The sequence below is a fragment of the Embiotoca jacksoni genome, unplaced genomic scaffold, assembly GCF_022577435.1.
Source record: "Embiotoca jacksoni isolate LCO1_2020_lvr unplaced genomic scaffold, fEmbJac1.0.p SCAF_20, whole genome shotgun sequence".
Lineage (NCBI taxonomy): Eukaryota > Metazoa > Chordata > Actinopteri > Embiotocidae > Embiotoca > Embiotoca jacksoni.
The window spans coordinates 10,095,991-10,116,070 of record NW_027185341.1 but is presented as its reverse complement, the minus strand read 5'-3'; the positions used below and the strand labels follow the sequence as shown (position 1 = coordinate 10,116,070).

Here is a 20,080-nt window from a genome sequence, read left to right as displayed (position 1 = left end):
CTGCTTTCATTGAAATACACTGCTTTTCTCTGCGTGCCCATGTGGTTCCATGGTGTAATGGTTAGCACTCTGGACTCTGAATCCAGCGATCCGAGTTCAAATCTCGGTGGAACCTGAATTTATGTTTTATTTTATAGACTCCAATGTTTGTTCCCTTAAATATATACGAGACCGCAAAGTTATTTTGAAATCGTTTTAGCGGCACACAAGTCGACCGCTTCGGTATCCACGCAACATCTACACAAACCCGTCATCAGCTCCGTTATCACGTGGAAGGTGACTTCACTGGTCATGACGTCGGTCCAACATGGCGGCAGCCTGCATAGCACGACGCTCTTATTTACTTTGTTGTCGTGCAGGAATAAAGGTGATTGCGCGGCATGTCCAACACGGGAGTGTTGCACAAAGACACATCAACAACACTTTCCAGCCGAGTGTTTGTTTCGGGACGCGAGGGGCAGATTATCCGCAGGTTAGTGACGTAAAGACAAACAAACGCAGATCTCGTTTGTTTTGAAGTTGGATGTCACGCCGGACTCATTAAAACCTGCAGTGAGGAGATCTGACAGGAACAAGGATGTGCGGACTTCCTCACATTAATATTAATAATAATACTGTTCAATCTGACCACGTGCTTCATCTTGACTTTTTCAGGAAACCCAAGTCCACATTCCAGTCGGTAAATACACTCACCCACATATTAATATATTAATATATTAATATGTTAATATGTTAATATGTTAATAATCAGATCACGCTGTACGTCATCAGTGAGTTGTGTTAACGTGTCTGTCCGGTGTCGCAGAGCGTCTGACGGTGTGTTACAGCAGAAGCAGCGGTCCCGGTGGTCAGCACGTCAATAAAGGTTAACACAGTTTACTTTATAAATACGGTATGAGGTGATTATTAAAGGGAAGATTTGGGAGTTTTTATGTGGATGTTCTCTCGGTGTTTGATGGGACATGAAGTCACATGACGTCAGTGCTGCCAGATGTCAGAAAGATGAAGTTTCCTGCAAGTTTCTGTCACCAAACTCCTCTAAATGTTTCGGTTCACTTTGACAAGTCAAACAAAAAAATGTTAAAAAGACAATAAGAGCCGATGAGAATGTTTCCAGAACAATTTAATAAAAAGACGGAAACTTTTGCGACCATGTACCAGTGTGTACCAAAGATAGATAGATAGATAGATAGATAGATAGATAGATAGATAGATAGATAGATAGACAGATATAAAGATAGATAGATAGATAGATAGATAGATAGATAGATAGATAGACAGATAGATAGATAGATAGATAGATAGATAGATAGACAGATAGATAGATAGATAGATAGACAGATATAAAGATAGATAGATAGATAGATAGATAGATAGATAGATAGATAGACAGATATAAAGATAGATAGATAGATAGATAGATAGATAGATAGATAGATAGATAGATAGATAGATAGATAGATAGATAATAGATAGATAGATAGATAGATAGAAAGAAAAAGATGGATACAAATATTTATTTTAGAAAAAGTTGGACTAATGAATAAATACACAAACTGTGTAACACAATAAATAAATACATGTTGGGATGAAGAACAAAGTGTCAGGTGCTATGACGTATTATAGATTTAGTATTGGCTGACTTCACCACACAGGATCTTCAGAAAGGATCAAATACAGAGTTCAGAGTCATCTTAAAGCAGTGACTCTGTCACAGACTCAGCCGCCATCTCGGACTCCTCTCCAGCTTTGTAAGGTTTATTGGACCCGTCCGGTCCGGTCCGGTCCGGTCCGGTGTCGTCACGTCAAATTCCCCTCGTTTCATTAAAATCAAGGACGGAGGAGCCCGAGCGTTGGTGATGTCGGACCTTATTTATCAGTTGCCTCCACAGAGACACGGAGAACTAATTGAGAACATTATTGCTTCAATCAACTTCATTTCCCATCAACACAGTTTGGACACATATATAATAAAATGAGGCAATTCATCAGGTTCGGTCTAATTCTCAACCCACAGTCAGCACCAAAGCAGAAGTCCGATTTCACGTGCAAACAGCCGACTGGATCCCAGAAGATGTTCGACAGAAAGTCCTTGAAAAGGTTCGTTTTTAAATACTGTGGCATCAGAAAAACATATTCATCACAACTAGTCCTTCTTTTTTTTGTTCTGGTTATACTCGTGTACATATAAATCACCTTGTATCACGGTTAATAGAATATCTAATAGCTTTTAAATTAGCTTTTGCTTTTATTTTGCCTTTCCTATTGAATCTGAACTCAGAACAAAACCCGTATCAATAAGGCCGGAGAGCTGCTGGTGACGTCAGAGCTGAGCAGGAGTCAGCAGAGAAACCTCTCTGACTGCATACAGAAGATCTCTGACATCATAGCCGAGGCCAGCGAGAAGCCCCACGAGCCCACAGCTGCAGACATCGCCCTGAGGGCATCCAGGTATTATTACCCAGATGTGGAGCACATAACTCAATCTTCCCTTATTGTGAATGTATTTAACTTTAATGTGAAATGTGTTGTGCAGGTTAGAGAAAAGGAACAAGGAGCGACTCAAACAGAAGAAGATCAATTCAGCTGTGAAGCACAGCAGACGAGTGGATTTTGACTAACTGATTGATTATGTTTCAAGCTCCCATGATTGTCTGGTCAGTCATTACCTTGTATTTATATCTCCAGTGTAAATTCGTTTTCCTTTGATTTCCTCTGAAATAAAATAAACCTGAAAAAAAATATATAAAACGTCAGCAATATGTTGTGAAAATTGCTAATTATTTTAACACAAAATACTCATCGCTTTAGGTGCCCAATCACACATTCTGATTATAGATTGAATGTGAGAACATCTTGGGGAGAAAAAAAAAAAAAAAACACTTAGCAGAGGATGGTTTCGATCCATCGACCTCTGGGTTATGGGCCCAGCACGCTTCCGCTGCGCCACTCTGCTGTTCACGACGCTGAACGCTCGTTTATTCCTATTTAATGGGTAAACACGTCAGTCTGTTCACTTGTTGTTGAAAGCGTATTGTAAAGTATATGTACAGTTCTAAGTGGGTACTGAACTATAACGTTATCAAAATAGCTTAATTATCAGTTGACAGCAAGTTAGGCTTTCACCGTGTCTGTGTTAGCTAAATATATAGCTCGGTACCAAGCAAATCCTGCTGTGCGTTCGCAACAAATTGCGGTTTAACGTCAACTACCGCAAAATACTACTTTTGTAAAAAACAAGTTTACAGCTGCGGTGGGAAAAAAATGCGACCACGAAGGGACTCGAACCCTCAATCTTCTGATCCGAAGTCAGACGCCTTATCCATTAGGCCACGCGGTCGGATTGACAATCGAGGAGTCCTGTTTCGTATAAGAAACAGAGATTAGTGCGTAGACGATTACAAAGCCTGTTTTAGGTATAGCGATAGATCTACTAGAACCTGATGTCTATTTTTCATCTGCCGAATACATTTCCTGAGCCTGAATCTGCATAGGCGTCGTAAACGTGCAGCAAACAACATGAACTGCTAACTGTAACTGTCCTTTATACTGATAATGTCTTTGCAGACTTGAGGGAGCAAAATTAAGACATTACTTGGTTACGTAGTCATCCTTGAAGTTTTCTTTTTCTTTTTTCTTCGACTGACCCCCGATTGACAAAAGGACGCTGTCACCCTCACTTCCTATATCATTATTTTGTGCCAATGATTTATTTTAAATTGGTTTTTTTTCCAAGTCCTGTGACATTCTGGTGAATTAAAATACTTTCAAGAACATCTTTCTTCTCTTTTATTCGTGCTTTCAAGTGTGTGTCATTGTTGTATTGCACATTGTTCTTTCATTTCATTTCCTTACTCAGCGTGATTGAATATACAATAAATACAACAACACCGGATGCATTATATGAATGCTTTATTAAGGATAAAGTAGGTCTCAGTTCAGTAATGATATGAACTATAAGACCAGACAAAACTTCAATGCCAATATTTATGAACTAATAATGCACACATTTAAAGTGTATCATAAAAGTAAAGCAAATTAAATAGGTTAATTCTGACAACATGTTAATGACATTCACATACAGGTACTGAAAAAGTAAAAAAACAAAAAACATCCACACAAATAAATACAGTTACAATTTCATATTACTACTCTAAATATGCAAAAGATGAGGCGTCAGACATTTTCAAGTGCAATAGGTAAGACATTACAGTACAGAAACCTTATGAGCCTTTATAAAATCATAACAGACTCTGGTTTTGGCATTGCTTTGTCTATACTAACACATAATCCCCCTTTCTTTACGCTTAAATCATTCTAAAAGACACGAGTGTTTACCTCAAATGCATTTTATACACCACAGTTTTCCAGGATATTTAAGTTGCTGCAACTGTAAACAAACTTTTGCTTCTTGAGGAGGTAAACACAAAATCCTGTGTCGTTCTGGGTTGCAGACAAACACTTCTCCTCCACAGTTTTTTTTTTAATTTATATTTTATAGCGTTAAACACAAGTGCAGGGTCCCCCAGGTGTCTGCTGTGCCACGTGTGAAAGCTTTCAAGCTTGATTATGTCATGACTGAAGAGTTGGGTATAAAATATCAGCTGTAATAACATTCATTATAACAAAGGTTTAGATATAGGAGGTTACCCAGAAAAAAGGCATTGGTATTGTATACTGTGAAAAAGGTGCAATATGTTGCAGGTTAGATTTATAGTTTGGTAAGACTGCTAGGTGTTAGACAAAGCCCTGGTTTTAAGCCTTATACTGGATTAACATTGATTATACAGTTTGTCTGTGTGGCTATAATTAAAACAAAAACGTAATAACACTTAAATGTCATAACAAAAAGTTTTTGTTTTTCACAAACGTTCATGCTGTCTTCATTCAGTGCCCTTGTTTTTTGTTTTTTGTTTTTTTTTATCCCATTGATGACAGTGTAGTTATTTCCCTTTCACATTTTGGCAATTTCTCATTGTTCGGTCGGTTAGTTGCAGAAACAAAACTGGGTCACCCAACAACCAAAGATTTGTATCCCTTATTCTTTATGATGAGAGTTCACGTCGCCCAGAAATAGTGAAAACAACTGTCTGCAGAGATTTACAGATTGTCTGCAAGAGACCAGCTTTTTAGTATTTACTGGGTTCATCACTCTCACAATACATATTTGGAACTAGAAATATAATTAGCTTAATTATATGCTGTAGATATCACTATAAATAAATACTAAAGGCACTTCAGTGCTCATAACTTGAAGTGACTTTTACACAGTGGAGGGAGATTATCCTTAATTTATAAATGTAAAGTAAGTTTCCAGTCGGACTTCGTTTCCCGACGTTTTACGTTTCAGCCTTCCACTTTCACTTAAAGCTCAAGAGCAGGACTTCACCTGTGAAGTGAAGACGAGCATTCACACCACAGACTCACGTCGGCCGAGCCGGAGGACTTTCAGTTTATTTCTACGCTGACTTGAACGGAGATCAAATAATTCAATTGTCCGCCTCTTCCTGAATTTCTGAATTTTCTCAAACCGAATGGAATCGATGGTGAAACGAGTCCTTTTAATGGGAGATGTGACTCTCAAAACAGTTTCTTCAGTTACCGGTAGTCGTCTACGACGGCGTGACAGAGTTATTGTAATTACTCTCATTGGTGGAAGGGGGCGCAATTCAGGTTCAAACTCCAACAGCATGCGAACACTTTGAGAGAAAGATGAATAAAATAATTCACATTAGCTCAGCATTTTAGGAAATACACTTATTTACTGATTCCAGACAGTTAAAATAGATACCGCTCTCGTGTTCGTAGGATAAATATAATTGTATACAGCCAACATGTGGTTAGCTCGGCTAAGCTCAGCGCAAAGACCAGCCTAGCTCCGTCAGCAGACCAACAAAATCCTGCACGTTTAAAGTTTAAAGTTTCTTATTATATTCTGTCTGAACGTGTTGTTTCTGCTCCTGGCCAAGAAATCACCTGGTACACACCCCCGTAACACCCGATTTCATAACGCATTTCCTGCCTGTACGATAAATCGTTCGTCTCCGTAGCCTCTGGACGACGTCCACGTTGCCGAGCAACAGCTTTCTCACCACTTAATCGCTTGAGGGCCGAACATACGGTGAGCACGACGTCCCACGTCCCACGTCCCACATCCCACGTCCCACGTCATGCTCACGACGTCCATTCAGACGCAGCGTTCAATAATCTTTTCATTAAACTCTCCTAATTTAAAAAAAAAAAAAGAAATTCATGGCGCGATAATCTTTAAAGAAGCAGAAGTTATGATGAACGCAAGATAATGGTTAACATCATCCAGACAGAAGGCTTATTAAGCTGTTAATGTGAACAGTGACATAATGAGGACCGTTAGCACCTCGAGGTCCTTCTTCAGACACAACAGCTCTGCAGCTCGAGAGATGAAAGATCGATCTTCGTCTGAGTTCACGTTCACAATAGATTCTGATTTCTACTCGTGTCGTCGCCAACTTTCTCCCGTTTTAGTGGAGCGTGAACTTTTAGTGAACTCCCACGAGAGGCGTGTTGTTTCAGTAAATGTAGTTTGTAACGTAAAACCGATTCAGTTGGAACATCGAATAGAAGAATAAGTGGCGACTGAGCTCAAACTAGGCCTCAACAAAGTCATCCATGTTTCATATTACTTTATACGACTGAATTTTATAAAGTTTTCATCGCATGCAATTTAGATTCTTTTTCTTTGCTGGAAGTTTTCACTTTTGAATTGACGTCATTTTGACCTGAACTGTGTTTGAATTCAGCCGTTTTCAAAGTAGCACCCTCTAATGTTTGCCCGCTCACAAACCCGAGAACAAAACACTGAACTGGCGACATAATTAATCTCTCTGGAGCCGCTCAGTGTAAATTTAGTGTTTACTAGATTTGCCAGATTTCCCAGACTTGCTAGCTTTAGCAGCTTTGGTAGCTTTGATGTCCATCTTGGTCTTCTGGATCCGAGAGAAGATCTCCTTAAAAAGGGCTTTGTACTCCGGAGTGTTCTGCCCCAGCCTCTTATCCACCGCCTCCACCTGCTTGCTGATGCTCTCAATGGCTTCAGGGGTGGAGGGGGACTGGGTGGGGGTGGGGGGAGGCGCCGGGGTGGGGCCCATGGCGCAGTCTTTCATGGACGGGTCTCTGGAGACGGGCCGGGAAGTCTGGACGCCGGCGTGACACAGGCTCTCCTCGTGGCGCCTGCACTTCCCCAACAACTCCTCGTACTTCTCCAGTAAGGCGTGGTACTGCTCATCCACCTCCCTGAGGATGGACATCCCCCTCTTCCTCACGCTGTTGGCGTGGAGAGCGTAGCTGCCCCGCCGGCGGCCGGACGCGTCGCGGGCCACGATGGCGTTGAGCGCCGTGTCGCTGCAGCTTTTCCTCACGGGGCTGGACTCGGGCAACGCTTCGCCCCCGACGCCTCGCCCTCCTTCCTTCTCCTCCCTCACGCCTCCTCCCGTCTCCCCGACCTCCGCCTCCAGGAAAGTGTCGGTCTCCGGGGTGATGTTGAGGACAGTCTGGGTGAGAGCCACGCCGTCGTCCTCGCTGCTCAGCAGGAAAGTCCGAGCGCGACGGAGCTGCTGCAGCTCCTGCAGCTCCACCTCCAGCTCCCGTACCCTCGCCTGGCAGCCCTCTGCATCCTGTCGACACAAACACTCAGTTACTGTCGTGACGTTTTATTCCCCGGACTGTTCAAAGTAATTAATGATGGGATTCCTTTGAGACGGACCGCTCAGAGCCATTATTATTTGGAAGCATTGTATAAAGTTCTAATGATATGCAGATGACCAACTATACACCCAAAAACTCAAACTCTAAGCACACAGTTCGTCTGGATGGCGTTGCTCTGGCCTCCGGTACGACTATGAGGAGTCTTCTTTTATGTACCGTTAGCGATCTGAAGTTGTGAGCAGGGCTTTTGCATCCTACCTGCACGCGCGTCTGCAGCCGGGAGAACTCTCCAATCAGGAGGTTGCACTCCCTCTCCACCCCTTCCCTTCGACCCCTCTCAGTCCGGACAGCCGCCCGCAGAGCCGACACCGCCTCCCTCAGGTGCTGGTTCTCTTCTTCGAACGGCTGACGCTTGGCATCCAGAGTGAAGCTCTCGGCCCGGCCCACGACAAACTCATCTTCATACCTGACGAAGTGAAGGAGAAATATTTAGCTGGTTTCTTACCGGCAGGGTTTTTGCTCTTTACCGTTTAATACCGCTCGGGACACGACGAGTACCTCGGTGCCGTGCAAAGCTCCCTCAAGCAAGGGAAGGAGTGGATGGTCTTGCGCCGCTCCCTCTTCTCCCTCTTGACTCGGAGCTGCTCCATGGAGCGAAGCTGCTCCACCTGACCCGACAGAGAATCCACCTGGTTCTGCAGAGTCTCTATCGTCCCCGTTAACCTGGTGCATGAGAAAAGGAGAAAAGCTTTACGACGGCACGAAAGAGGATAAAGAAGGTGAGGTAAGAAAACCCCCGAGCGCCTCTCACCTCTCGATCTTTTGCTGCGAGGCCTTGCTGTCCGTCACCAGTGTGTGGTTGGTTCGCTCCAGCTCTCTGGCTGTCCCGTCCAGCTGCTCGTACACTTTGGCGTGCTGCTCGTTCATGTCCCGAAGAACCTCCAGCTGCTTGGACAGGTACTGGAAACGCATACACAGGTTTAGGAGGATCACTAATACAACATGTACAGGATCAGTAACGACGATCTTAAAACTCAGATCTGTAACAACAGCGAGGAAGCTTTCACGGGCTCTCACTTAAATTTGACTTCACTTTCCTGTTCATTTCAGACAGTGGGAGTTGTTGCTCTCTTTGAAGCTTTTAATCATATCGCACGACCTTCAGCCGCACGTGGACTTTGGCAGCGATCATAGAATTAGAAATGTTTAGAAATTCAAATTTTTTCCGAAAGATTTTCTTTCTGACGATGATGTCTTGTTATCGAAAGTGTTGTTAAAAGTGCACGTTGCTTCCAGCTCTGAAAGATGAAGCCGATGTTGAAGTGCCTTAAACTGCAATACCACCAACTTCTAGAGGTTGTCTCCAAAAACCCTCCGGCTCACTTCAAGTTCAAATCATTTTTCACTCCTTATTAGTTTTCTGGCGAAAAGAATCCCGTCATTAATTAGAAAATGAGCCTCAAAAAGCCGTTTGAAGGGGCGTGTCTTTTTGAGTGACAGGCCTGTGGTGCAGTCAGGTTACTGCTATCAGTGGGCGGGACTTAGTATCGTCAGGTTTCCTCCCCAGCTTGTCCACATATGCTCACTTTTGGCTCCAAACTACTTCGAACTAGCAAAATGGTGACGACTCAAGTCTGAACTCGAAGCTTCATAACCGTTCACTAACCGACGGGTGACGTCACTGTTGGTTTCCGGAAGAGTCAAGATTAACAAATTGGAATCTGTCTGATAAATAATTTGTACCAGACGAATGCATCCCAGTGACATGTTCCAGTAATGATCCTCAATAAGTCTCGACCTTAAACGGCCTTGTGGCCGAAGAAGAAGAAGGCAGACATTATTAATAATACGCAATTGTGACATGTAGGACAAATTTCAAAACGACCAAGAAAGGAGTGTTGCATTGTGTTTACTTCTATACCATATGCAAATTGCTTTGTGGCTAGTGGTTGTATGTAAAACTGACATGAAAACGTGAATTATTCATCACTGTAAAAAAGAAAAGGAAAAAGAAAGTAGCAGCAGTTAAGGCAAATGATTTGGCGCTTTATAAATAAAACAGAACTGGAGTTTGCTCTTTGTCAGGACTCTGTCATTCATACCTCGATCTCTTGCACTTGCTCTTCATTAGTGATGTACATCTGCTGCAGAGAGTCCTCCAGCTCCTTGTTCCTCTCCAGCAGAGTCTTCCCCAGCTCTGCTGCCAAGTGGAGATCTACCAATTAGAAAGAAATGGAGGAAACGATTAAAGAACAGCGAAGACATGAGTAAAAACACGGCATGGGATAAAAAACGAAAGCCAGGGAGAGGCGAGAAATGAAGGCATGAATATTAATGCCGGTGGAGGAAAAATAGAAGAGAAATGATTCAGAAGAAGTTAATCTCAGAAGAAGACATATGAAGCTGCACAATTTAGATTACCACTGTCACGATTTGATAGAGCACACGGTTCTATTTAAAGCAAGATTATAACAAGGTCTGGTGTGATCTCACGGCCCATCACATCACCTCATCACTGGATCAGTACAATTATAGAAGGAGGAGAGCAGGAAGACAGAGAGAGAGACGGCGCTCGTCCCTGCAGTATGTCGTCCTGCAGGTCCTCGTCTCTCTGCTGACTGATTATGAAGGTCAGAGATCGGTGCCAGGATTATTTGGAGAGACACCTCTCCTCTGAGATTAGGACAGGAGGCGAGTGAGTTAAAGGCAGGTAGATTTACATTTAGAGAGTTTAATAAAACTGCTCTGTTGACAGTGAATTATTTTTAATCACACCTCACTTTTCCTGTTTTGATTTGTGCTTCCAGACGTGCTAATGCACCTCCAAAGTAAGATGAGTCACGGTCATCGCTCTCTTTTCTAACTGTGCTCTGACTCAGCGGTATTGATGGCCTACATTGCCGGGTCTGAGTCAGCGCTAAAACCGAACAGCCAATGAAGACCTCTCTCATACAGCCGCAGCTCTGACTTCAATAATGGAGAGTGATCACCGGGTCAGATGCCAGCACACGAGCAACCTACAGCGACTCCTGACCTGCATCACTGCAACGTTTATCTGTCACTGAATCCGCAATGAGGGAAAGAAGCACAGAGACAAATCAAGCACACATACACTGAGGATGTCATGGTTTTGTGCTAAAAGAGTTTGTTGATTGGTCAAAAACAATAAAATTCAGTAAAAAAAAAAAAGAAAAGAGCCAAGCAGTCTGTGGTTTCAGCTTTCCAAATGTGTGAATTTGTAAGTTGAATGTTTTTGCATTTGAATACTAGTTGGACAAAACAAGTAATGTAAAAGACATCTGCCTGTGATGGACATTTTTGTCACTGTTTTCTAACAACTGATACATTAAACAGAATATTCTGTCATTATAATAATCAATCTGGTAAGTTTTTATTCTGGTCTTACTAATAAACACAATAAACAACAAACAACAAACAATAAACACCAGCCCAGTGGACTGAGAAGAAGCTTGTCAACGTTAGCATGTTGCTAACTTTCATACACCCATAATAAAACTGCTTGTCAGCTGACTCTTAAGTAATCTTGCAGTCTTCTGTAATTATTTATTCTTCTTCTTTTAAAAGTCATGAAAAGATCAAATGTAAACGGGGTCACTTGAAGTCACAAACCCAAAAGAAAGTTACCACTGAGCATTTTTGTCCCTTTTCGCTTGTTATTTTGGATCAGTGTTTTGGCTCAGTCCAGCCTTGTTTCCCATCGGTGGAGACCAAAAACAGAGCTAAAAGCAGTGGATGTTGAGCTTGGTGCCAAGAGACATGAATACTAATGTTGCTCAGCGTCTGGTGGATGTGTAAATAAAAACATAAACTGCTAACAAATTTGCAAAGTCGGCTTGAAATATGACAATGACAGTGGTGTCGTTGCAACTTGTTTCTGCTGCCTCCAAGTGGCTAAAAACTCCCTCGCAGGTGTAACGTTCCTCCAAAAAAATTACACGACTTACTTTTCAGTAACCCTGACAAATACATAAGGTTAATTTTGACAAAAATAATGTATAATTATATGTCAGCTGTCAAGAAACTGCAGTACGTAAATACCAAACGTTTGCGTTAATTTAGAAATATTGTCTGCTTTTTACATGAAATTGTGAGTATGGATCCACCAATTGTGATGAGGTTGTTTTTTTTCTCCTAAATGCTGATGTTGGTATTAATTCTAAAAACGCAGCACTGTTGGAGCTCCATGTTTTCAGTCACCGCTTCAGTGAAACCACACTCCTCTTCTACCTGGCAGTCCTGTCATCACCTCCTCGAGTTGGACTAATGAGTAGCGAGCGACACGTGCTGTTACCAACGGCTCCATATGGACCAATTCACACACTTCCCTCTGTGCTGATGGCTTAATGAATTCTCAGGTACCACTGAATGAATCCCTCTTCATTGCTGGAGTGAATGATGTTCCCCTCAGCCCTCGTTCTGTTACTAGAAATACGACTCAAAGCGTGGAATTAATATGGTTCATGAGGAACATAAGCAGCCCATGACGTGTTATTATTGAAGCCATTAAGGCCTCTGAGGTTCTAATAAATAACTCTCTCATTGATGTGGTATGACAATATAATTGATCTTTAATTTCTCACTTTACTTCTTGAGGAAAATTCGAGGTGATCGCATGTACAACTAACCATTATAAATGGCAGGTGTTTATACGGGGAGTTCAAGACCATCAGGACTTTAAAGGGCATGTGGTGACAACTGAGAAAAGTCAATCCACTTAGAAACTCTGGAATGAGGTTAAAATTTGTAAGTGGACGTTGAGTTAAGATGGGGTTTTTTTTTTCCATTTACAGGATCAGAAATGGCCTTTCAAGTGCTATTTAAATTTCCACATACAGTCCTGCTGGTACATTGTAGTTATGGGCAGAATATTCTCACCTACAGTAGTTAAAGCTGCCATAATAAACATTGTTATGTTAACAATGAATAAATGACTCTTGGGATGAAATGGGTCGCTAGCACTGACAAACAAAAGAGCATTATCACTCAGTTCTCATCATCTTTAAGGGCTTCATAACAACCATCTGTTTGGTTTTGTGTCAGGTGACTCTCATCTGCTTCTTAGACTGTATATAAAAGTGGACGCAGCTTCCGGGTATGAAACACGAGGCTGATGTGAAAATGCCTTAAGCTGCAATACCACCGAGTGCCTCCAGGGGTTAGTGGCTCCCGTAGACGCCCATTCAACGTCTCTCATGAAATACAAAGTCAATCACTTTTTTCCACAAGTTTTTACGGTGTTTTTAGCTAAAGTCTCCCTTTCTTATTAGTTTTCTGACGAGCTGTCAAAAAACGCCACTCACTGACGTCCCTGCTGGTTGTCGCTTGGCTTCAATCAGCTTTAGGGGGCTTCATAACGTAATTTGTTTGACTTCTTTTTCAGTGTCATCTGCTCTCATCCACACAGATTTCAGCAGCAGATATTATTAGAAACCCTCTGGTACACAAGAATTAATCAAAACTGGGTAGTAAGCATTAGCAGTGTCAGCAACAATGGCTACACACATAGGGAAAAGAGCACTAGTGACAAAAACTCGTTTTTTTTTAGCATTAAAAAAAATAATTTGTGCAGTATTGTCATCGTCAGAGTAATGCTAGACTGACTAGAGTTCCTTGTATTAATAAAAAGAAAGCTGAATTGAATTATCAGAAGCTGTCTCAGCGTGAGACCTCTTACACATTTAAATCCAAATCCTACCGAGTACAACCAGACAACCCAAACACTGTTTTAGTGTCTGCATTCAAATGTCGAATTCTCTTCGGCTGCCAGAGAGGGAAAGCGAACAGTACACAGCCTAAAGCCTCAGTGACAAGAGAATACCAGAGGAAGAGGAGGAGGAAGAGGAGGAGGAGGAGGAGGAGGAAGAAAACAACATAAGAGTGGGAGAGCGAAAGAGAGCCAATCGATAGAATTCACTGCATACAAGCAAACAACTTAGCAAGTCAATACTCGACAACTGTGTGTTCGCTTCAGACAGTCCGGACACTGACACACAGGATGAAGTCAAAGCAGGCCGTGATCACAGCATGTATGAAGAACACACACACTTCCTGCCTGCTTCTTAAAACCAGCTCGGAGTGAGTGTGTGAGTTCAAAACACTCAAAAAAGAGGAGCAAACCTTTAAACTCTTATTTAATGGATCTGGTAAGTAGATTTGTGGATGTACTTGTAGATAAATGTCCTCACACGCAGCAGTGTAGGAGGTGATGTCTTCCACAGGCGGCGTTGTTTTGGTAGGTGCAGATCACCCATGAGATTCACTGGAATGTGGAAAACAAGACTTGTCCTGTTCCTCTTCTTTCTGAGTTGCAGATACGACTTCTCGACAGAAAAACATTCAGTGGCATTAAATGAATTATTGAGTGCTCGAGCGGAGTGTTTTTCTGGATTACAAAGTGCTCTAATGCACAATATGTTTCAAAGCAGGCAGATTGTTACAGTCTGTCCTGGGATCGTTGCTCTTTAACGCTACTCGAGTGGCGTAAATACTCATTAAGATGAGACAGGAGAGTCTAAACAGTCGAGGAAACCTCTCATCAGATGGAAGTGAAGCCAGTCTAAGCTGGTAGCACCACAGAGTCGCTTCTTGGTGGTGAGCCAGTAGAGACTCTCCCTAACACGCAGTCGGCCCAAACGAAGAAACATCCTGATTCCACGTCTACGTCCTCCCTGTTTATTTAGAGTTGAACTGTGAGCTGCAGCTGCATCGTGATACGATTCGACATTCCTCAGGAAGGAGGACTCGGCTGTCCAAGTTCGACATTTGCCAGACTTTCACACAAAATAAGATTTTCATTCATAAATGACTCCAACTACACGGTTTTATAAAACAGTGGACATTCACTCGTTTAGAATTTTTATAGTCTGAATACCAGTTGTTCATTAAGATTTATATTAACTTATATTCAAAAGGCATGTTGTTCTCAAAGCTGGTCAGAGTTTGAGTGTTTCGTGGCGACCATCTTGTGCTGGTGCTTACACCAGCAGCACTGCATGTGGTGTACTGTACGCATGTGCTGAGATTTAACAGGCGGGTGGATGCATGATGAAATTAAAGGTAATAATACGTGAGGATTCACATTTGTTGACATGAACATAAATTATTTAGGTGCCACGCCATCCACCACAGACTCTGAGAACATGTTGGATTAAAGGCAGATTAAAAAATTTTTTTAAAAAAGAGCCCGATAACTTGAAGGAGGCGATTTGTCAGATTTGCAGTAAAAAGCTAGCGGTCACAATAAAATTAAAATAAAAAGACAATTATTTGTGCGACTCTTTATTGTCAACTAAAATTGAATTGTGGTGACATGCCTGGCATGATTGGTCATCTGGAAATGCTGTTTCTGATATCTACTCATTGTAGCTAATTGCATATTTTTTTCAAGAAATTATATTATTTTAGAGAATTGCCAAACTGTAAAATAAGCTGCTGCCACTTTATTTTTCCACACTAATAATATTATTCCAAAAAAATGTTGAATCGTTCATTTATTGGTTGAAAGGAATCAAATTAAAATGAAAAGAGCCTACAAATACTGGAATCAGTTTTTATGTGTTTAACAACTCCAACCCAAATAGACCATTTATATGAGAGTTTGACAACCAGTCTAGGAACCTTTAAAAATTCAAAATGTGTCATTAAAAACTACCATAAACTACTAAAACCATAACTTTCTTGGCAAAAGTCAAGTTTAGAGGCATTGAACTCGGTTTTAACAGTGAAGTTTAGTGAAATTTTTTCATCCTGAAATACTTCATCACCGCCACCTATTCACAAAAATGCTTTTTTTATAATGAAAACTCGTAAAGAAGTCTTTTTATCTGCCACAGCCCAGTGAGTCCTGCATGACAACAAGGTAACACAATGACAGCGGTGTCCCTCTCTGGAGGACTCGTGGCATCCAGAAATGTCGCACCACTAAAGACGAGCTCGGGCAGTCAGCACTGTGAAGCCCGGCGCTGCTCTGAGAGCTCCGACATCCTCTCTGCTCCTGGAAACACACGAGCTCTCTGCATGGACGCACACATGAAGAAGACACGGCTCATTTTCTGACACCAGCCATTTTCGACTTTCATTTTAATGTCAGTCCTCTCTACTGCTGCCATCCTTATTTGGCTTCCATCTTTCTTCTTCACCACCTCCCAAAATGAAAAAAAAAAAGCTAGTGAAGATCTATTTTTACCCTCCGGTTCAGTGACGTGTGACGCTTCGTGCACAAAGGGAGAAGTTGACTTGAGGATCTATGACATCATGATGGCGAGTACGTGCCTCCTTGTGTGTTTCCAGTCAAGTAAAATCACAGCATCAGCACTGTTTCAGCCATTGGTGCTGATGCTGTGCCAAAGGAAATGTACCATTACAATTAGCTGTCCAGAGAGAAGGGGACTGAGAGATGACGGGAGACAGGAAATAATGCAGAACACCGTGTTATGCATATTGGCCTCAGAGCACATCATTGTATAACTCCTGTTTTGGTTTCTATAGGTCATACTAATATGTAGAGAGTTTAAATAGCATGTTAAATTTGGTTATAAAGTGGCTGATAAATGTCAAAGCAGATGTTTGACAGATGTGTGACATCATCCAAAATGCAGCCTCCTAAATCATCGACAGATATTAGTTCCAGTTCCCCCTGAACTGGAACATAAAGAGCCTCATCCTCATCTATATGGAAATTGGCTGATACAAATTCCATCTGCTGCATGGATTGCATTTTGTACAAGCATCAAAATAAATATGGAAAGCTTTTAAAGGGTTGTTGCATGTTCAATTGATCGGTCCATCCTTTGAGAGCTGAAATATATGAATGAAATTAGGACCATGAAGATGTTTGTAGATCAGACAGATTCACGTATAATGTTACGTTGAGAGAAGGTGGCCCCAGTGGGAAGACAGAGGGGAATTAGCTGCCTTTCAATTAGGTTAATTAAACAAACACTGAGTCCGTGAATCATCCTGCTGGACTGTCACAGAGATTTTTCCGTTAAAAAAGTTAATTCAATAGAAAACATGCTCCTGAGCTGCAGTTATTGATCGACTGGTCATTTTTCAAGCCCAAATTTCCACCAGATGAGAGAATTGGCTGATCTTCATCAAATTGTATTTCTTCTTTCACGGTTTAGATGAATTGATTAATCTACAAAGAAATGATTGTACGTATAATTCATAATTAAAATGATCCTCAGTCGCTGTTCAAACCTGCAAAACAGCCAAAATACATGTAAAGCCCAAACTAAAGGGTGTATCTCTACATCCTGATGGTTTTAACCTACTTTATTCCAAAATAAAAACCTCTAAAACAACAGTAACAGCAAACACATTCTGCAAACATTTAGTATTGCTTATGTGGGAAAGAAATCTTGACATCTAATTTTCTAGGTATCAGAGGTATTTTTTTCAGAAAAGAATCAAGACTTACTTTTGCTTTAAAACTCAAATCCTTACACTGCATTGCTTTGTTAAACTACATATTTTCATATTCATATTTTCAGGCTTGACGTCAGCCTCAAATGAGGAGTAAATGCCCTCAAAATAATAAATGCAGCAACTTAAAGTCCACTGAACCTGAATGTTTCCTCATAATTTGATCCCGTATTATGAATGTTTCATTTCATATAAATATAGGAAAACATCCTTCAATGAAGAGCTGGGAGGATGACATGTTTATCATTTTTGACCTATACGACGTCACTTTTTTTTTTTTTTTTTTTTTTTTTTGTCAAGTAATCGAGTAATAGTGATAGCCTTACATGAACCGCACTGATAACACTGCTGCTGAGGATACATCACACTGCCTGATGCTGACTATTTCACAGGCCCTGCTTGGCATGCTTTCAATGCATTGTTGTCAAAGAAGCACAGCCTGCCTCCTGGAAAACTCCTTTAAATGTTGAAGCGATCGCATTGAAACAGAAATGACGTCTCCTCCAGCGACAGAGCGTCTTTGTTCAGCGGAGGCCAGCTGACCGGCCGGCGCCAGCAGCTGACAGGAGGGATGCTACGGCCGGGGATGGAGGATGTCTTACCCTGCTCCAGGTCCTGCTGGTCGTACCACGGCTCTTCCTCTTCGGTTACGAATTCCTCCATTCTCCCTGAGCTTAGCATGGGTGACCCCCTTCCTCCTGAACCCGGGTAGACCGCAGTAATCCCCGGTCTGCGTGAACAATAGACCTCCAGCAGCCGGCGGGATCCTCCAGCAGGCAGCGGGTCGCTCCTTCAGGCTGGAGCTGCGCTCTTCGGTTCAGGGAGTGCTGCGTTGTGCTGGGGCTCTACGTGTTTCCTCTTTCCTTCCTCTCCTCTTGTTTCCTCGGTCACTCCCACCTCTGCCTCTCATCCCCCCACCACCGCCCAGCACCACCGGCCCATCCCGGTGCTCCGACCAGCCGCCGCCGCTGCTGCCTCTGCTGCTGCTGCAGTGGAGCTCCAGCTACAGACGTGGCAGCGATGTTGCAATAACAGCACTTCCTTTCTCCCTGTTGACAGCGGCTGACTCGCGGTGCCTTCATGCGCGGCTCGTACGCAACACTTTTGTCCCCACTCGTCTTGTTTTCGGTCAAGTGCGCCCTCTAATGTCAAAGTAGATGTTAAGATAACGCGACACCATTAATTTAGACGCCATTACTTGGAATATCAATAGTGTTCAAAGGTAACCAACAAATGGGCAATTTGAAATGTCAGACGGCACGTAAACGCTGCGTCACCTTAAAAACAGTATCATCCCAGATCCAGTTAGACCTAAAAATGGGAATAATCATCATCATCATCAATTAAAGACATAGTAACTAGCTACAACTAGCTAGAACAGTATCTAAAGTAGGCTATGTTACTAATTAAAAGTACACACATATATATATATATTATGTGGCCTAGTACACAAAGAAATACTGAAACACAATTAAGTGCATTAGACTGTTTATGTGACACAGTAAGTTGTAATGAAGTGCTGTAATTTGAAACCATGATTTCATTGAATTTCAGACGTCCACATTTAGAAACAGTAACATTTTTTAAATACATTTCACTAAAATTGCAGTTAAGTGTACTTATTGGACACCATGAGTATATTAAAAGTGCACTATATAACATCAATTTAAATATATAGGCTACCTAAAAAGTTTACTTACATGTGTGGTTTCATTAGCTTATATTATGTGCTAAATGGAACATAAGGTCCGAACAACAAACAATATTTCCTTTTCATCATAAAACAATAAGGCACAACTTTTAAAGTCAATCATCAGAGCACACTGAAAGCTTGACCGTGAAGTACAGAAAGGAAACTCAAAAGCTGCTTCAGAAACCTCCATTCAACTCCTTGTACTGGTTGTCCTGTCTCCAGTCTGTGTCAAAAAATGTATAAAAGAATTTAAACACAACTACGTCAGGCTGTGTAATCATAACAGGAAATGAGCTAATAATGTACAACAGTTCATCTGTAGCAGATGAGCTGGAAGGCTGGAAAGGAGTGATACTGGGTGGGTTCATGTGTTAAACCGTTTTTATATCACATCACTTCTACAGTGTACAGTCTCCCTGCAGTCCACATGAACGCATCCAAACTGAGAGTGCATTTGAGATGGCAGCTCTGTCCTCCGACTGTACCAGCCAGTGTGTGTGAGCTGCTCTGCAGAGAGATCCAATGGAAAACAGCTGCTTTGGAACTGAATATGAAGCATTCAGTTCAGGCGGTTGATGTCATGAAAGCTGAACAAGACAAGTACATTTTCAAGTCAGACAAACTTTGGCTTACTTTCATGCTCATTTTTAATGCCCGGCCGTTCTATCGCACTTTTTTCTTTTAAAAGTTTATGTAGACCCAGTTGAAATCGGTTGATATCAGGAAAATGAATGTTTTTCTACGAAAGCCTACTATTTCTTTTAACAAAGTAAGTGAATGCAAATTGGTCTAAAACTGGCATAAGTTTGATTTAAATCAGAGATAACCTGCTAAAAGATAATCATGTTATGTGAACACATTTTGGATTAAAACATTACTGAGGTTTGATACAAAGTAAATGCAGTTTGAATAATAGTCTTGTGTTTTTGCAGCTCCCTGAACCTGCTTTTTTCGGCAGGAGATGCTGAGTTACGTGGCAGTTGAGTGAACTTTGTCCTTTAGACTGCTGGAAATGATTTAGATCATGTCACAAAAATTATAAATGTTAATTTAGACCAGTAGAGGGCGAGCTCGTGTTTTATACTTGACATAACAACATCAGAAGTCCCTCTCAGCATCAAGGTTTAAGATAATACAATACTATTTCTATCTTTTACTCCCTTTGCGCACCAAATGTGGTTATTTTTATTCATTATTCAGTAACATATAGATTTACATGTAATAAAAATCACATTTAACTGCTCATCAGAATAGCCA

The 20,080-nt window shown here is 41.6% G+C and overlaps 2 protein-coding genes and 3 non-coding genes across 5 annotated transcripts; 2 read left to right on the top strand and 3 right to left on the bottom strand.

The window, feature by feature from the left end:
- The first annotated feature begins 43 nt into the window (after positions 1-43).
- On the top strand, positions 44-115 carry trnaq-cug (transfer RNA glutamine (anticodon CUG)). The gene has a single exon. It is a non-coding gene; the product is annotated as a tRNA-Gln (tRNA).
- A 183-nt stretch (positions 116-298) lies between these two features.
- mrpl58 (mitochondrial ribosomal protein L58) lies at positions 299-2,756 on the top strand. The gene is made up of 6 exons (XM_069155365.1): positions 299-472; positions 655-679; positions 806-865; positions 2,018-2,100; positions 2,282-2,451; positions 2,537-2,756. The coding sequence occupies exons 1-6, from the start codon at positions 308-310 to the stop codon at positions 2,619-2,621; spliced, it is 588 nt and encodes a 195-aa protein (XP_069011466.1). The 5' UTR covers positions 299-307; the 3' UTR covers positions 2,622-2,756.
- Positions 2,757-2,884: 128 nt separating this feature from the next.
- trnam-cau (transfer RNA methionine (anticodon CAU)) lies at positions 2,885-2,956 on the bottom strand. The gene has a single exon. It is a non-coding gene; the product is annotated as a tRNA-Met (tRNA).
- A 311-nt stretch (positions 2,957-3,267) lies between these two features.
- On the bottom strand, positions 3,268-3,340 carry trnar-ucg (transfer RNA arginine (anticodon UCG)). The gene has a single exon. It is a non-coding gene; the product is annotated as a tRNA-Arg (tRNA).
- Positions 3,341-3,895: 555 nt separating this feature from the next.
- Positions 3,896-18,205, bottom strand: LOC138202299 (cerebellar degeneration-related protein 2-like). The gene is made up of 6 exons (XM_069156197.1): positions 17,733-18,205; positions 9,786-9,898; positions 8,495-8,643; positions 8,242-8,406; positions 7,942-8,149; positions 3,896-7,652 (listed from the first exon to the last, which is right to left on the bottom strand). Exons 1-6 carry the CDS (start codon positions 17,809-17,811, stop codon positions 6,885-6,887), a joined length of 1,482 nt encoding a protein of 493 aa, XP_069012298.1. The 5' UTR covers positions 17,812-18,205; the 3' UTR covers positions 3,896-6,884.
- Positions 18,206-20,080: the final 1,875 nt, after the last annotated feature.